General features: G+C 35.1%; 1 protein-coding gene across 7 annotated transcripts in view; it reads right to left on the bottom strand.

The window, feature by feature from the left end:
* Positions 1 to 17,718, bottom strand: part of LOC117339162 (leucine zipper putative tumor suppressor 2 homolog) — a 90,634-nt gene that overhangs the window by 32,498 nt on the left and 40,418 nt on the right. For 3 of the 7 annotated variants that reach the window (XM_033900587.1, XM_033900590.1, XM_033900585.1), the window contains exon 2: positions 4,506 to 5,173. In XM_033900587.1, coding sequence (XP_033756478.1) covers positions 4,506 to 5,114 — 609 coding nt within the window. In that variant the 5' untranslated portion in view covers positions 5,115 to 5,173. Of the gene's footprint in view, positions 1 to 3,566; positions 3,600 to 4,505; positions 5,174 to 13,754; positions 13,880 to 15,585; positions 15,900 to 16,510; positions 16,533 to 17,718 lie in introns of those variants that run through there. The other 4 variants (XM_033900586.1, XM_033900591.1, XM_033900589.1 and 1 more) reach the window with 4 other exon arrangements.

Here is a 17,718-nt window from a genome sequence, read left to right on the forward strand (position 1 = left end):
ACCATAACAGTGTCAATACTATTTCTGTTAGGAAAAGCCTAAACAACTTTAGGGCGATAATGCTATATTCCAGATTCCCATTCCATTTTACAGTTGTCCCCTTCAAAAAAATACCAACTGTACTCAAAGCGGTAATTTTTTTTCTTCTGATTTTGGATGTTTATTTCTTTGTTTTAATTAAAGGTCACTCCATACTTTTAGTTTCTGTGGATGAGCTGCTTCCCTTGAAAAAATACTGACAAAATTCATTTCTTATATAATTTAAAGATACAAAAGTAATAGACAAGAAATTAAACATGTGAAATTGTTTAAAATTTGTGAAATGTAAAACATGCTGAAGTAACTTAGTGGGGCTAATTTTACAACTAAATTCAGAAAGGTTGATTGAATACTCAGCAGTTACATTAAGGACATCATTTTAATAAAAAAAAAAAAGGTTTTTGCAATATATTGATATTTTTTAATTTCATCATTATGAATAGCCTGGCAACCTGATACCATGAAGAAGGTACAAATGGAATTCTAGAGATAGACAAAACCAAAGTGATGCATAGTTGAGATACCCTAGAGGTAAATAGTTGTGGTTGTTTTGTAGGTGGAGTGTGTTAGACCAAACGCTCCATTAGGTCCCAAAGGGATGTCGACAATGGGTCTTCTGGCCTTCTCATCTATTCATTGGGTGTCACAGTCGACACTGATAGCGTGTATGATAAATACAGTATACTGGTGAACATAATATATATATATTATAGACATTTGAGAATTCTGCACCATCATCATCGTAAGTCATTAATTTCAATTAGGTTTTTTTTGAGTTATCAGTGTCACATTGAATACAACACAATTAAATGCTTTGCAGATGTCTATAGATAAGACGTGTCCATATATCTGAACTTTAAAAGATAAGTATCAGTCAATTAAGACAGAGCTAGGTCAAGTTTCCGATAACAATGAAATTTCAGCTCTATTGCTAACATGGAATTGAATCTTTTTCAACATCCAAGCTGTTACGATTGATATCAAAATGAACATTCATAACTCATCCCCAGGCTACCAGTGCCTTTGTCAGGTAGTTACCACAATATAGCCAATTTTCACTTCTACATTCACCATTTGTTACATGTATACTTAAACAATACTGACTTTTCTTGTGATGACCCTGAGGACCTACTTCAACACCTTGGAGAAAACAAATGTTGTCAGAATGTCTCTATACAGCTCAAACTTTGTTATGTTTTCACATTAAGTTGGGATTTGTGCATAGAATTGAAAATTTGATCCTTTTAAAGATATACATATACCTTCACCTTTTAACTAAACGAAGTGAAACAGGAGAGGAAAAAGGCAACGCCCAGACTGGGTCTCCAACCCGGACATCCGTAACTTGGACACTGACGTACAGCCCAGTCCAGTTCTGTTACATCCCTCCCTCTTCCAACAAAGTCTTTGACCAAAAGACACACACAAGACCCTATACCACCTTCATGGGTATTTAGTTGGGCGCCAAATGTAACAGGAGAGGAAAAATGCAACGACCAGACTAGGACTCATACAGGACCTTTGAACTCTAGACGGGTGCTCTATAACCATTTCAGCTTCTGGCCACCAGAATTCGGCCCAGTCCAGTTCTGCTACATTAGCTTACTTCACCAAATTATTTTACTGTCATTCGATCTTCTTTATATCAAGTTCTGTTTTATATTATATCTTATCTACTTTATATGTGTATTGTCTAATAATATAACTTACATTATGATTTTACTTTATATATAATACATTGTTTAGCCACATTGCCACCGAAAATGACACTTTGCATCAAAGAAAGCTGAAACTGTTTTATTGTAAATTTGTACAGCTTATTGAGATGTCTTTATCCTGATTAGCTGGAAAAATATACTGCTAGTACTGGCAGTATACATAAACCCTTATTCAGCGTGGTATGATTTCACCAGTACGGGGAATACATTTGGTGTGGTACAAATTCACCAGTAATTGATTTCACCAATACTGTGAGAACATGAACCCAAATGCAGTGTTGTACGTTTTTGCCTGTACTGCTAAATACTTGATCTCTAATGCAATCGTTATATCAATGACTTTTTATCATAGACTTAGTGTACATTATCACTGAGGAGCAGACCTTGATATGACTTCCTGAATTCACAGTATCTACCAACATCCGTATAAATATCAGCAAGGTTTTTTAATTAGTGATTGAATTCTTAATTACAGAACCTGGAGATCTCAGAATGATGATCAAATTATTTTAAGAAAATTAAATCATTCAATTAATGTTTCAGGCAATTTTAGGATATTATGAAGCTCTGCTTGTATGCATCGTAAATGATTAGTGAGAGAGTGAGATGGGTAGGACAATTACCTCCCTTTACCCATCAGAACTAAATGTTATATACATCTTTAATCATACCTTCTGGTCATATATAAAGTTTGAATTATTTCTATAAAGTTGAAGAAGTGGAGAGTTATAGGTCACCTGAACTGCTCAGGCTGAAAAGAATTTCCCTTTAGACTGGTGGTCGGTAGATGGTTGCTTATATATACTGAAAGGACCCTAGTTTGAGCGCCAGTGTGGACAGTGAATTTTACAATACTGTTGTAGTGTTTGCTATTACAAAGTTAATGAAAACCTGTAATACAAGGCTTGCTGACATAGTCTAGGCTAAATTCTGATTACCTGTACAAGGTTGGGAAGTGCACATCTTCAAACAACTTAACAATACATGAATAAACCGTAAAACGCAATCATGTACCTCTAAATAACAGCATTCATCTTCATAAAGCCCCTCAGGTAACTCAGTAATAGGGACAAAAACAATTTTACGAGAATCACATGCCAGGCTGTGATGAAACAACATTGATATTTGTTTGCAGATCTCCTGAACCTTCTATGTGTCTGTTTATATTGAAAGCAGTCTTCTAAGCAGCGTACCTGATACCACACCTCAACCAATTACCACTTTAAGTAAGTCAGAACGGTTTGAACACCTGAATATGATTAAATTATGATAAAAATGGCTGACTTTCATTCTATTGATGGCCTCTTTATACAGACAAATACATCAAAAGCTGACATTCCACATCAATCAGATATAGCTTTACACCAGGTACGAGACTAAAGTTTAGACGAATCCAACACAGATAATGCATTATATATGTAAATCTCAAGAATCAATAGAATGTTTGAGTATTATTTACATCTTTTAAGTAAGTATAAATATTTCATTGGGAGTAAATGTATAGTCTATTTCACTATATTTCTGATCTCTATGAAATCAATCTCGACATACATAATATGTAGTTGTATCATAATTCAGATTTAATTTAATTTTCAGTGTGATTTTTTGTTGGAACAAAGCTTTTTTAAACTTCAAGCAAACATATTATAATCCGAATATTAGATTTTTCAATTAACAGAAAGTACCAAATTATTTTTTTCTTTCAATCAAAATGACTATATCTATCAACTGTGCCATTTTATACTCTTCTGGGTCAAACAGATGTTTGTAGGCAGTAGGATTGGTCAGACAGGTAGCATTAACACTTACCTGGACATTCGAGGTCATGTCAAACCTCAAGTCACTTATATATGTATGTAGATCAAGCAAAAAACTTCTCCACAACTAGAAATGGCCTCCATATACATTAAACAATCCACTATGTCCTGTGCCAGAGCTAAACAACTGCTCGACAAGCAGACCTCTACTCACAAACACCAAAATCAATACCAAGCCATCAGCTGCCACAGATCAATCTATCCAGCATTGTTCAAGTGTAAAAATTCCACAGACAGCACATGTCTTTTGTGTGAAAATGTAAATGGATGTAAATGGTCAAATCTGTGAAATCTAGTCTGAATCAGTTGGTGACGCTGATAGGCAATTAAAACTGATCCGAGATGAAACTTGTGATCAATATGTCTCCCTGCTTACTGGTAATGGTATAGGAAACAAGACCCAGAATCAACGAGATGAAATATCGGTATCAATACTGTCCAGTACCCAACTTAATTGATTGGATTCAAGATACGCTAATCACATGACATTTGACCTCACTTTCACCTGTACAATTTAATAAGATTATTAATATGCATTTATTTGAACGATGACAGATTTTGAGGGTCAATAACGCACACTTTCAACAGCCTTTGGTTAATACAAGTGTACTTGCAAATATTGCTTTAATTTAATTATTAAAGGCAAAGGTTGTCAAAAGTCCTGAAAAAATAGTAGGATGAGATACATATAGAGATGTCCATTTCTTCCATGAAAAGAAATACTGTATCAAATTTCTATATGATAGTATCAAACTGAACTAATTTGCAAGATAAATTGCTTTGATTTTTTATCTGTTCAAAAGTTGCGAACAAAATATTGATGAAATATGTACTTTGACAATGGCTTCTTAATTGCTGAAGCTTTTTGAAATAAGATTATCACCCGACAGCAAGAATCAGTACTTCTGTTAATACCTGTATCAAAACTTACCCTGGGAAGTATTCCGCTTACTGGTGCCAATCTGGGTGGTGCTATCTCTGAATCGTCACCTCTCACTTGACCATTAACAATGCTATCATAGTTATTCTCCAGCAGGTCGTTGCTATGACAGTTTCTCACATTACTTGTGCTGTTACTATTACTTAGGTTTCCTGTCATGCCGACTTTTAATCCGGAAGGTGTCCAAGTTTTCCGTCGGGACGGTGGATGTAGATGCTGGTTATGTGGATTGCTTTGTCCCTTGTAATACTGTGAGACCCCGCCACCACCATGTCCATTGCCATGGTTAATTCCACGACTGTTACCATGTCCACTGTTGCTATGACTACTGTGCCCACTGCCATGATTGGTCATGTACGACCTGTGGGTATAGTCTGACATAAAGGATGACACACTCGACGTCCTCAGTGGGGGGTCCGGGGCAACAGGGGCAGATAACTTCCTATTGGGAGTATACTGAATGTGTGAATAGTCATCATACTGATTACTCGGAGTACTATACTCCGATTCGAACACAGGAATTGAGTATTTCCTGTGATTGCATGGAGAAGTTTGACATTGGAGAGTAGAGTTCCTGTAACCGTGGTGACATTTCTCCATCAGTGAACACCAGGTCTGAAGTGGAGTTTGTACGACTAGCCATGTCTGTTATACCATGTCTGAAAAAAACAAAACAAACATATGATATATGGCACACAAAACACAACTGCAAATAATCTGACAAAGTTTCAGACATAGCAATGACTTTAATTATGTACCTAGCTAGAAAAAAGGAAGACTTGAAGGAGACAGTTTAAAAATATATATCCAATAATAGTATCTGTACTGATATATAACATAATCCACATGTTACACTAATGGAATTCTACACTGTCATCAGTAACTTACAAATCCAGAGTGTATGACATACTGGTTGCTTTTATAGTTTTGTGTTAATATTCTCTAAACCTTCGCCAGGTCATTTTTTGTGAGGTATATTACTCATTATGTCCTCAATACAAAAATACATTTTCACATATGATATCAAGATGGCGATAGTAATGATTGACATAGAGTCGTTATAGAGATAATTGTATGTTACTAAGATGCCTGCAATGAATGACAATTTAGTTTTAAGAAAATAAAGCAAAAACATCTGCACTATTTTAATTGTTAAGTAATTGTTAAGTGTGACAATGTATTACAACTAGCATCAGATATTGTCACACAGTAGTTCCCACACACTTCTATCTCAGCAAGCAAGATATCTCAGCACGAATGACAGTGTTATATATAACACAAATTTCCATATTTCACCCCAACCCCCATTTAATGAAGACGTCTTGTTGGATGCCAGTGTAAAGACTTTATTGCACACATTTAGTTCATTCATGACAATTTCAAAACAGGCAAGATAAACATTTTAAAATGATAAATTATTCAAATAGTTTTTTTACCATGAAATGGATAAATTTAAAGAGAAAAAGTTTATAAGAATATGGAACTTGCCTGGTGTAAATCTCATCTCATTTCAGGTAAATATCCTGTTAAGGTATGTGGGATACTATCTCACACATCCCTCTAGTATTTCTGACCCAATAAGTATACAGTTATGGTCTCACACTTCATATAGATATCTATACTGATACTATAGTAATGCTAAAGCTTGAATCATTCGCTCCAAATACATCGGTGTGACAGTCTTATAAATACCTGTATTTCTGACACACACACAGGTGTGGGTATAAATTTTACAGGTAACACATCATCGTCTTCACTTAGAGACACTCTCCAGAGGAAAGATTTTTGCCCGAGATATCAATACACTTGATAACAATCAACATGCACTTCCACAACCTCCTTATAAAACTGTAACCATAGAAGAACTTAACAGGATCTCATCATTCCTGACAACTTTCAAATAACAAAGCATTAACTGAAAAATGTCTTTATTGTTATTGTGTGATTTAAAACAAATAAAAATAGAAAAGGAATGAGAATAGTCAGACATCTACTGCATGTACTTCAAATCAGTTACCTTGCCATGAAATATGATATCAACAGTGCTAATTAAAACGATCTGGAAAACAGAAATTGCTTGCTAAAAACAACTCTGAAGTGTCTAGACTGTCACTGTAAACACAAACCAAATTTCCAGATTGACAAGGTTCTACTGTACACACAAGCCTAATGTCCAGATTGACAAGGTTCTAGTGTACACATTACAACCTGAGTGTCCAGATTACACACCAGCAAGGTTCTACTGTACACCACCAAAGACTCCAGACTACCAAGGTTCTACTGTACACACAAGCCTAATGTCCAGATTGACAAGGTTCTACTGTACACCACCAAAGACTCCAGACTACCAAGGTTCGATCTACTGTACACACATTATGCTCAGTGTCCAGACCAACAAGGTTCAGCTGTTCATACAAACCAATAAGTCAAGACTAACAAGGTTCTACTGTACACATAAACCCAAATGTCCTTACTAACAAGGTTCTCCTGTTCACACAAACCAAAGTCTCCAGACTAACAAGGTTTACTTGAAAAAAAGAGCTGAAATATTGATATTCTTTTAAGCTGAAAATGTTTCTGATGGTCTATTAAAAGTAGAGAAGAAGAAAGCCCATATAATGAGAAATAACAGTGTTGGCTACACTGCAATAGATCTTTTCTGTACAATCAACTAGATAGAGAGCTGAAATAGTAAAATAATGATAATGAACAAACAGCACATTCGCTGGAAATCATATGTATACCTACCATAATTACCACTCTGATTCTTGGATGTGTAATTCATTCATTTGTTTCCCATGTGATCACACAGACCCACACACAAACAAGGGGCACATATTGTGCTATACATGTGCCACAAAACTTCCCACATCCGATCCAGGCCACACTACATGTTGGTTTCACATGATAGAAAGCAGCAAGAAATGTGATTTCCAGAGAATTTTTTAGCAGCAAATTGAATTTTTTCTCTAAGGAGACGATTGCAAACAGATGGCTGACATCAGAGTTACAGTCACGGCTTCCTTCCCTGGTTTACAGGAAGCACTTTGAGTAGAGCCACTGATATAGGAGTCAATAAGACCCTTGTCCAGATTATAAGATGACTGCATAGTAAAGACATCTGTACTTCAAGGGGACCTAACAGACCCTAAATCATTGGTTTACAGGTTACACAAGGGTGCAGAGTCCAGCAAAGATGATACCATCATATTTACAGAACCAATTTTTTCTGGTTTAAAGAGAACATTAAGATACACCATTGGGGTAAAGGTTGTTGGACTTGGGAGAAAGTACCATGGAATTTAAAGATTTGAATTTGCTGATTATTTTTTTTATGCTAGGTTTATGAAGCTGTGAACATGCAGCTAGGGATCATTTTGAGGCAGGGTCTCCTTGCAGTAGTTGGTGACTACCTCTCTGAACAACATATGGGTCCGTCCAGTCGCATGCCATCCTGAGGAATAACTTGGTAAAGTGTCTAGCCCAAAGGACACAACCACAACAGCACAGACCGGCGCATTTCTCAGCTTCCCCAAAAAAACACACCTCAGATCTTCACCTGAGGTTACATGACTGGCTTTCTAGCTGACTGATCTTATCACAGCCCCTCGACAGTACATTTTGTAAGTAAGGTAGTAGTTCCTCGGCATAAATAGATAATAATATCAACTGGAGGACCCACATGTCCATTAGGGAACCACAAAAGCAGAACATGTACATTATGCAACAAATACGTTGAGTATCAGCATCATTTCATTCTTCATTGTAAAGTTATAAGCTGATTCAGGATGCTGACCCCCATAATTGCTCTTTGGGCCCTTAAACTGAAAGGTCCTAGAAGGACAAAACAACTGCATGTTGCAATTCACTTCATGCTGGTATCTTATCTAGTATTTATGTACACCATCTTATAGTCTTTATTTCACAAAGTAACCAGATGTGATGTTGCCAGTTTGAGGGGGTACCCCTGGTGGACAGTTAACATGATCTGATGTAATCAGTGGGTTATTTTCCACTCTTTTATTTTTCTTAATTTGATTTTTAAAACACATTTTGTCCAGTAATACAAATAGCAATTAATTATATGAGACACAACATTCTTCAAAAATTCAAAATAGAAAAAAATAAAAACAAAAAACACTGTAATACAATTAGTGAATAAAGCTGAACAGATGTTTTGTGACTCAGCAGTATCAGAGACTGGACTTTAGTATTATTCCTATGGGGAGGTAATCTGATAGTTTGGAATGTCCAACAACTCATTAAAGGAGATATTCTAGGGCTCTGTAGTTAAACACGCAGATCATTGTTTTTGTTCCCGTGTTGTAATAGGGAATCATTAGATGACTGTTAGGGAGGGACCAGTCATCATAAATTATGAAGGCTTTGTGGAGAGCTGACATTATACTGTCCATTGGATTGTATAAGGAGGAGGGATTCAGGCTTTTAGAGATAACCATCAAGCTATGATGAGTAACAAAAGTAGCTTAGCCTTTGTGCTCATAACTGCTTCACTGACAGTTAAATAGCTCATGGAAGAAAAATTGACCCTAGCTGTCCTTGAAAAGTAAAGTTTGCTACAATGTGTATCTCTTTAGACCCAATCATTGTGCTTCTTCAGCTCCTGTTTGGATTACCTGAAAAGGAGCATTCTAGACAAATGATCAGGAATTTAATAATCCAAGCTTCTGCATATTTCCCACAGAATACGTTAAAATCAGGAAGTTCTTTGATTATCTATATAATGTCTAGAATTCACATCTCCTGAACTCATGAAAAAGACCATAATTTTGTTACCAGTTTAAAAATTCTGGAATTTAAATATATAGACATTTCATGGAAAGGAGTGAAATCAGTTTAGAGTGAAAACTGTCAGGGATTACATTTCATAGAATGTTTTGAAATCTTAAAATCTACATCCCCACAAACATCCAACAGTGAATTGCTACATTTGGAAAATTAAATCCCAGATCAACCACTGTAAGGGAGTCACACCAAGGTAAAGAGTGATGAAATCATGTATTCACAAATTTATTCTGTGGACAGAAATGTTTCTCTCTTAAGTGTGCTATAATTACTGAAAAATTAATTAATTGCTACACATGTGAAATATGGTACTCATTGTAACATATATTTAGCTTCAGATAAGTGGTGCTGTATGCACATAATTTCTCATTCATCAATCCCAGTCTTTACTCTTAAAAATTAACACCTTAAAACATGTAATTATTATAATATATTATGATTTAATTAAGTATTTGAGTATTTATGGCAATTTAAATGTTAAATTTAAGTTACAAATTTCTCACAAATTATTAAGAAGATTAATTACACTTCTCGTTAAATAAGAATGTATTGTCAGTCTTTATTATACCTTATTGAGAATCACAGATGAATACAAACTATTAATTTGCATAAAACCCTTCTGAAAACCTGTTTGTACTGAAAGTGATGGTGTGTCTGGAGCTAATGACACAGCCAGCTGTCTTTATCTTGTAATACATAAAGCTAGTGAAGATGCATTACCATCATCAGGGCCTTCAGAAAGAATGATATGCAATGGTAATTAAGACAATTTCTTCCAATCTGGTAACTGGAGAATTTATGGTGTTTGAAATTTCGTAATTCACTGATAATTGGAGAATTTATAATGTGATGTATGTCACTGTCTTTGAATTTAATTTGTCTAATTACCAAAGATTCTTGGATATTACTGTTAGAATGAAAGGATGTTAAAATGTTCCATAAATCTACAAATACTAATTTGACATATTACAAAACCTGACAGTATGCCTGCTATAAATGATAAGGCTATATTAGGTAAATTGACAACTGAAACCCTTAATTTAAATTTCGCTATATTTTGAAACCTAATCCCCGATCGTGCAATTGAAAGTGTCATCAATTCAGTTTGTGTTTTAGGAGATTCAATTACAAATGAGATACATTGCATAGATATCATATTACTGATCTATTTATAGATTTTATACATTTTTTACGATATTTGAGACACATGGATGTATTTTACTAGCTGTAAACATGCAGGGTTTCCATTAAGGCCGGTCTCATCCAATATTCATTAGGAGTGGCTGATGCAAATTCTAAATCATCTCTAAATGAATTATCTCTAAATTGTGAACACTTTGTTTTTTATCATTCTTGTGACATTTTATGCTATGACTCCCCTAAACAGATACTTTGTTCTGAATTCTGTGGCTTCCATAATTTGCCTATATTACAGTGATAGGTTGTGTTACATAGTGATGATGTAAGCTTAAGTAGGGTTGTTTTTTTTTTGGTAATATTGAACCCTATTACCTTTTTAATGCCAAAATGTTCCGACCATTCATGAATGTCACTATAACATCAAAACCAGAGAATATTAACATAATAAAGAAGCAATAATTCTAATTCAAAGTCAATTTAAACAAGGGCAAAATATGAACAAAAATATGAATTTTCTTGGAGAAACTTTAAAACTTTAAAAACAGTACAAGGAGAATAAGACCAGGTTCAGGAGGATTATACTTCTTCTGTTTCATCAAAGATCAGTTATTTTGCATATTTATAAGCTCAGATGCAGTTCATTTTTACTATTTTTAGATGATTTATCTCCCTTGAATAGCAGATTTATCTCCCTTGAATAAAAGTCTGTATCCTTTACAGTAGGTCTAATTAGTAGTAATCTGATAATGACATAATGATTACTGGTAGACGACATTTTCTCACCTCAAAAAGCACAAAATCTATACATCCACAAAGGGCATGAATATTAATGAGACTGATAGTATCACAGTCTCTTCCGTATCGTGATGTTAATTTTGTTTTGGCAGAACTGATCATTTACATCAAAGGTTAAGGCTGAGATTTTAAGGATGTAAACAGTGCCGTAAAAAGACATGAATGTTGTATATTTATGGTCAGGAATGAGTATATGTTTAAATTAACCTGTAAACCACAAAGTCCATAATGATGTCTTAGTCACATTATAATAGTTGAGGGTCTTTTGGTTAATGACCTAAGGGACAGCATACTTATCTTCGGCTAATTATGAATCACTTTATGTAAAGAAGCCTGTATAGGAACATACAGCTATGACCACATCTTCACACCTGTCTATATTAATTATCGTGTTACTTTTTCTTTAATCCAAGCAATGTCCATATATGACTTCAGAATCTAAATCAGTACATGTATACATGTATTTCATCCAAAACCACTGCATTACAAGTTTGGTTTTATCGCATCAATATTTGTTTTTTACAGCAATATATTCTGCTCAAGATCATTCAAACACTAAACAGACCAGAGCTGACCCAAGGTTATCTCCAAACATTACAGTGTTATTGCAAAATATGCCTGGTCCAGATCCCTATTCCCAAAACCAATTCTTTTATGTAAATCCTTAAATCAAACTCCAACTCAGTCTAGATTTAACCCATGTTAAAATACTCTTCATTTTGATTTTAAAATACTTTATTTGATAATAAATACTGGGTTTATCAGATAGACTGGTGTTACAGAAGTGTGTGGACATGTTCTACATGCACAGTAGGGTGGGAAGCAGTTGATAAGCTTCGTAAAGTGCTGCTATCTAAACTGTAAAACATTCCCACCCTCTCTGGTTTTTGTATAAACTGTATTTACTCTTTAAAACATTCCCTCCCTTTTTGTGTAAAGTGTACCCTCTATAGGTTTTGTGTATTTTACAATACACATTTATAAAGTTCAGGGATTATTTTGGGTTACCAAATGGATGGGTCATTTTCAAGAGAAAGGCCAATCTGTAATATAATTTATGGGCCATGTATAGCCATTAAAAGGATTTTTCTAAATTATGTGGGTCATTCAGCAAAATTGTGGGCCAATGACCCCATGGCCCCCTCCAAAATGATCCCTGATACAGTATGTTTACCAGAACTACTGTAAAGTGTTTGGTGGGTACAGTGCCAGAAAGCAGACATTTATCAGAGGAACTACTGTAGGGTGTTTGGTGTGTACAATCGCTAGACTGCAGACATTTATCAGAGGAACTACCGTAGGGTGTTTGGTGGGTACAATCGCTAGACTGCAGACATTTATTAGAGGAACTACTGTAGAGTGTTTGGTGGGTACAATCACCAGACTGCAGACATTTATCAGAGGAACTACTGTAGGGTGTTTGGTGTGTAAAACCACTAGACTGCAGACATTTATAAGAGGAAATACAGTACTGTAGAATGTTTGGTGGATAGAGTCACTACTAGGCAACAGACATTTATCAGAGGAACTACTGTAGAGTGTTTGGTGGGTACAGCCAACAGGAAGCAGATATCTATCACAGTAACTACATTATAGTGTTTGGTGGGTACAATCGCTTAGCAGCAGACATTTATCAGAGGAACTACTGCAGAGTAGGTGTACTGGGTATACAGGCAGACTGCATGTTGTTAAGTGAAATTTGAAAAGTGTAATGTGGTGTTTGATAAAATCAAATTAATTCTAAATGTTATCAGGCAAAATCTGGCAGAGCATGTATACAAACCATTCCTTATAGGGATGTCTGTCTAGTAAACCTTATAAATATTCTAAACTGGCTACCCATGCAGTCGCCTTACCATGTTTAAACTGCTATAAACTAGAGGCAAGGTCAAGATACAAGCAGACAGCTAGTGTAACATTTGACTTTTCAAAAATAGGGTACATTTTTGTGTACGGGTATGTTGTCATTGAGATTTAATTGTATACCTTCGACAATTTTCTGTCACATTCACAAGTCTTAAATTCTCCAAGTCCATGACACAACATCTAATATCAAGTAGTTTTGATATCAAAATATAAGTAGAATTATATATCAAAGTGACTGCTGAATGAAAAATATGTGATCTGCATGTAACCTTGTACAATCAGATGTAGACAGGTCTACACAACTGTAAGAATTCATACTGAATTGAGGGTATCTAATTTTACTGTTTTATCTTGCATTAATACATGCTAAATTATAACATGAGTGTGCTAATTTTACTTTCCATTTCCTTATGGAAATAGTAGAATCTTCAATTTTAAGTTAATCTACGATAATGTGCTAAGATATGTTTGTGTCAAAATGTTTGTTGGGTTTATTACCCAGATTGGCCAGGGTCATTTTGAGGTGGGGTCTCCTTGTAGAAGCTGGTATGAACAACATGTGGGAAGCCCATCACTATCCAGAACAATAAGGTAAAGTGTCTTGCCCAAGGATACAACCATGACAGCACTAACCAGTTTGTTTTTCAGCTTCCAGAAGAACACAGACAGCCATGGGTAGGGAGTGTTGAACCAATTGCACCTCAGATCTTGAGGGAACACTGACTGAGCTATCGCAGCAGGACCTTGCGTACTACACACTTAGAAAGAACAGAAATTCAATTTCTTTTAATTGAATATTCATAAAATTACAAATTAATACAAATTGTTTCTTAATAGACCCTGGTTGATTGAGTACTTTTTGTTATACAGAATTCACAATTTTTCATCAAAAATAATGCCTTTATGTATGTTAATAAATCTGAAAAAAGGAAACAGATTTTATGTGTAAACATGATGGATTAAGGATCATCCATCAAAAACCTGGCATCCATCAGAAAATCATCATGGTAATTAATATATTTACAATCATCCGCATAATTACCGTTAACTTTGAGTGTTCTCCCATTTTATGACTAAATAATATCTAAGCAGGTCAATTAAACCTGACAAGCCATTAAGATAAATCATTAAAAATTTAAAGTCACGCACACCTGACATTTAAAGATGCAATGTACAAATATTTGTAAAAATCCTTGAGGTAGAAATTACCTATGATTGTGCATAATTATGTTTCTAAAAATAAACCAGAGCACAATCTTTTTAGAGTTTCTTGTACCTTGGCTGTATATAAAATCATTTGATCTTTAAATCTGTAGTGTAAAAATATCTCAATGGATGACTTGTTTACTTTGAATACAGCAGGATAATTTTATTCCTAACTTCTTATTTGAACACTTTTAGTACTGTGGTCCAAAACATACCTCCTTTAAATATAATATATATATATACTTCAGGTCTTCTCAGGGAGCTGGCAAAGAACCCCAAAACACCTGGTACATAGGATGCTCTGACAACTTCCCTAATCTTAACATTAGACTGTAATTTCTAATAAATCCAAGCTACTATCAACCAAATATCTAAAACCTAGGTGTAAACCCCCCATCTTGTCTAATCTGCCCAGTATATTGTGACACACATGATGATCCTAAGTTTTATAGAGGGTCCTAACTCAAGGAAAGAGGAAATAATCACAGAATTGTGTTCTTTTCATAACATAATTTATAATTTACATCTAAAAGAACAAATTTGGTTTCCTAAAATTTCAAAGAAGTACATTTGATGGCGAAAATGTTTCATTTGGAAAAAAATTACAAGAATTTGCCAAAGGAACAATTATTAATTCTTCCTACATAGCCATTTATCGGTCAAGCTGTTTCCAATCTGGACAAAAGATGATTACAGCTACTTCAGCTAGCTTAATAAGGTCTTGATACTTTCTCACAAAGGCGTCACAAAGATAACATATACCTAAAGTACATGTATACTTTAACAGGTCTGTCTTGAATTTTAATTTGAAGGAAGATTTAATGTGCAAGTTAATTACAAGTAATTTAGGTCTAGTGATTACCTAACAAAGAGGTCTTTGTTTCCATTAGATCATAAAAGTTTCACTCAGAGCCGAAAATTTGCCTACATGTATATGCTGATAGTATAGGTCAAAAGGTCATTCCACTTCAGTCTAACAAACATACAGAACTGAAATGTCAATACCTCATCAGTAACAACATTGTTAAGGTGAAAGGCTACAGAGTGAAACAGAAGATCTACTACTGCAGTGAATTATATATATGACAGATGCAATCATTCAGTACTTGACGTGACAAATGTAACATTGGCTCCATACAGAGATCTTTGTCTATAAAAATTTTCTGAAATAAGTTTTCAATATTTTTAAATTCTTACTCAGACTGAGTGTATGCTGAAATGTTAGTGAGTTATGTACTTAACTGGAAAAAGTACTTACTTGATGGCAGATTCCTCATTTCCATGGGAATTTTAAAATTCACAGAAGTCGACAGAGACAAAAATAGTCTATAGTATAATGTACAGACAGCGAACACCCAATGAAAATCTCACCACAGGGATAAACGTGGATGATGAAAATTTAAACATGCGTCTAATGCATATTTTGTACACTGAATGAAAAACCCATGAGAAACATTAAAGATAGGTGATAAAGAAATACCATCACAAATGCTAGAGATGTTTAGGTTGTGTAGTTTCCCTGAACCACAGAAGACCAACACTACAATATCATAAATTCTACACTGCTATCAGTCCACATCAATATGTATATTGATTTTTTTCACCATCAAACTTCCTCTTTTTCGGCCTTATCAGCAATCCCCTACACTATTACAGACCCTCATGCTTCTACATTGTATATAATCCAACGGAAAACTGAAAAAATAATATTGGCCTTGTAGTCAATTAATGAAACTGTAGATGAAATAAGACTATCACAATTAAAGTTTCAAACAGCTTGCTTACATGAATCCTTCAAACACTACATTTCCATAAATTTCCCTGTTCACATATCATGTTCACATATCAAGTAAGTAACTTTCTCCTTGGAATCATCCTGTATAGGAATTCAACTCTGAAAGAAGCTTAAACCTGAGGTTGAACATTACTACACACACCAGCTGTTTCCATGGTAATCAAAATGCACAGATGTTTCACTTTATGACATTTTCATGAACCCTTTTTTCTCAGTGAGTACCTTACAATTTCCAATTTTCTTAGCTCAGAGGTTTAAAATGGATCTTTCAGTCTTGACAATCATGCTACAATTATGGTTACAACTGAATGTATTTATGACCAGCTAGTAGCCCATATGTTACTGGTGATAGAGCTCTTGCTCCCCTCAATAACTGTTGTATACACACCATCACAATACTGATCTTGGTTTTCACAATATATCCATCACACCCTTTAATAATCCCTGAAATTTGATTCATGGAGACTTCTAATGGTTTTGACCTTCCGGGGTGGAGAAATAATTAATTGTGAAGTTTATGTAGTCACTGAAGCAGAACTTCCACTGAACCACAAAGGACAACAAATCCTCCGATCTTAGTCTGTAACATGATGGAGCATAGACAGGTCAGATTCTGTATGGGGTCACTTATACTGTGTGTGCGACTGCCATTTTTGATGGGTAGAAATACCCCTGACCAGTAGTGACTGACCAGTAAGGACTGACCAGTGTGGCTGTCTGTAGCCCTAAGGGTGTTGATAGACTAGGTCTCAGGGTCAACACCATCTGTCTGATAACTGGGCAGATAGTTCAACCCTTTAACACTAGGGTTTGAGATATGACACTGGGCCTCAGGACAAATCCAAACCCCCACTCACTGTCACTACAGTCAAACTTTGTAATGTCAGAAGTCCCTAAGGAAACTAAGTCTAACTTTGTAATGTCCAGAAATCTTGATAGATGACACGAATAAATTCAAAACCCTTATTCTCACTAAACTGTAGTTCTGCTGGGTAAATTATCACTTCTGAACATGCTGCCAGGGTAATTTTGAGGTGAATTATATTTGTAGTAGCTTGTGGCTACCCCATTAAACAGCCTACAATAAGTCTTACACATAATTGGTGTAAGTGTCTTTTCCCAAAGATCAAACTACAACAGAAAAGGATGGTCCATGATCTCTATTGAGAAATATATTGTAAACATGCACCTGCCTTATATCCAGGGATTGTACACCTTTCCTGGATCAGTCCAGCTTCCAACTGAACTATCACAGCCCTTAGACCATATGAGAAAAAAAACAGGAGGTCCAATGGGTCTGTATCTCTCACCTGGTTCTAAAGCAACTTTGAAGTTGATCTAGGTCATTTCTGCAGATACTATGCTGATTACCACTTTATTCAAATATCAGATTCAGAGTAGGCTAGGTTTATTCATGTCAATAAATTTTCTAGCCCTTCATTCCAGCATACTTTTGGCCTTTTTTTAATATCAGGTCTCTTGGCTATCAACAAATCATTGTTTCAAGATTTAAACCTAATTGACCCATGTGACCTTGAATGTAGGTCAAGGTCATTCATTTGAACAAACTAGGTATCCCTCCACCCCAGCATGCTA

Source organism: Pecten maximus, chromosome 12 (assembly GCF_902652985.1).
Source record: "Pecten maximus chromosome 12, xPecMax1.1, whole genome shotgun sequence".
Lineage (NCBI taxonomy): Eukaryota > Metazoa > Mollusca > Bivalvia > Pectinida > Pectinidae > Pecten > Pecten maximus.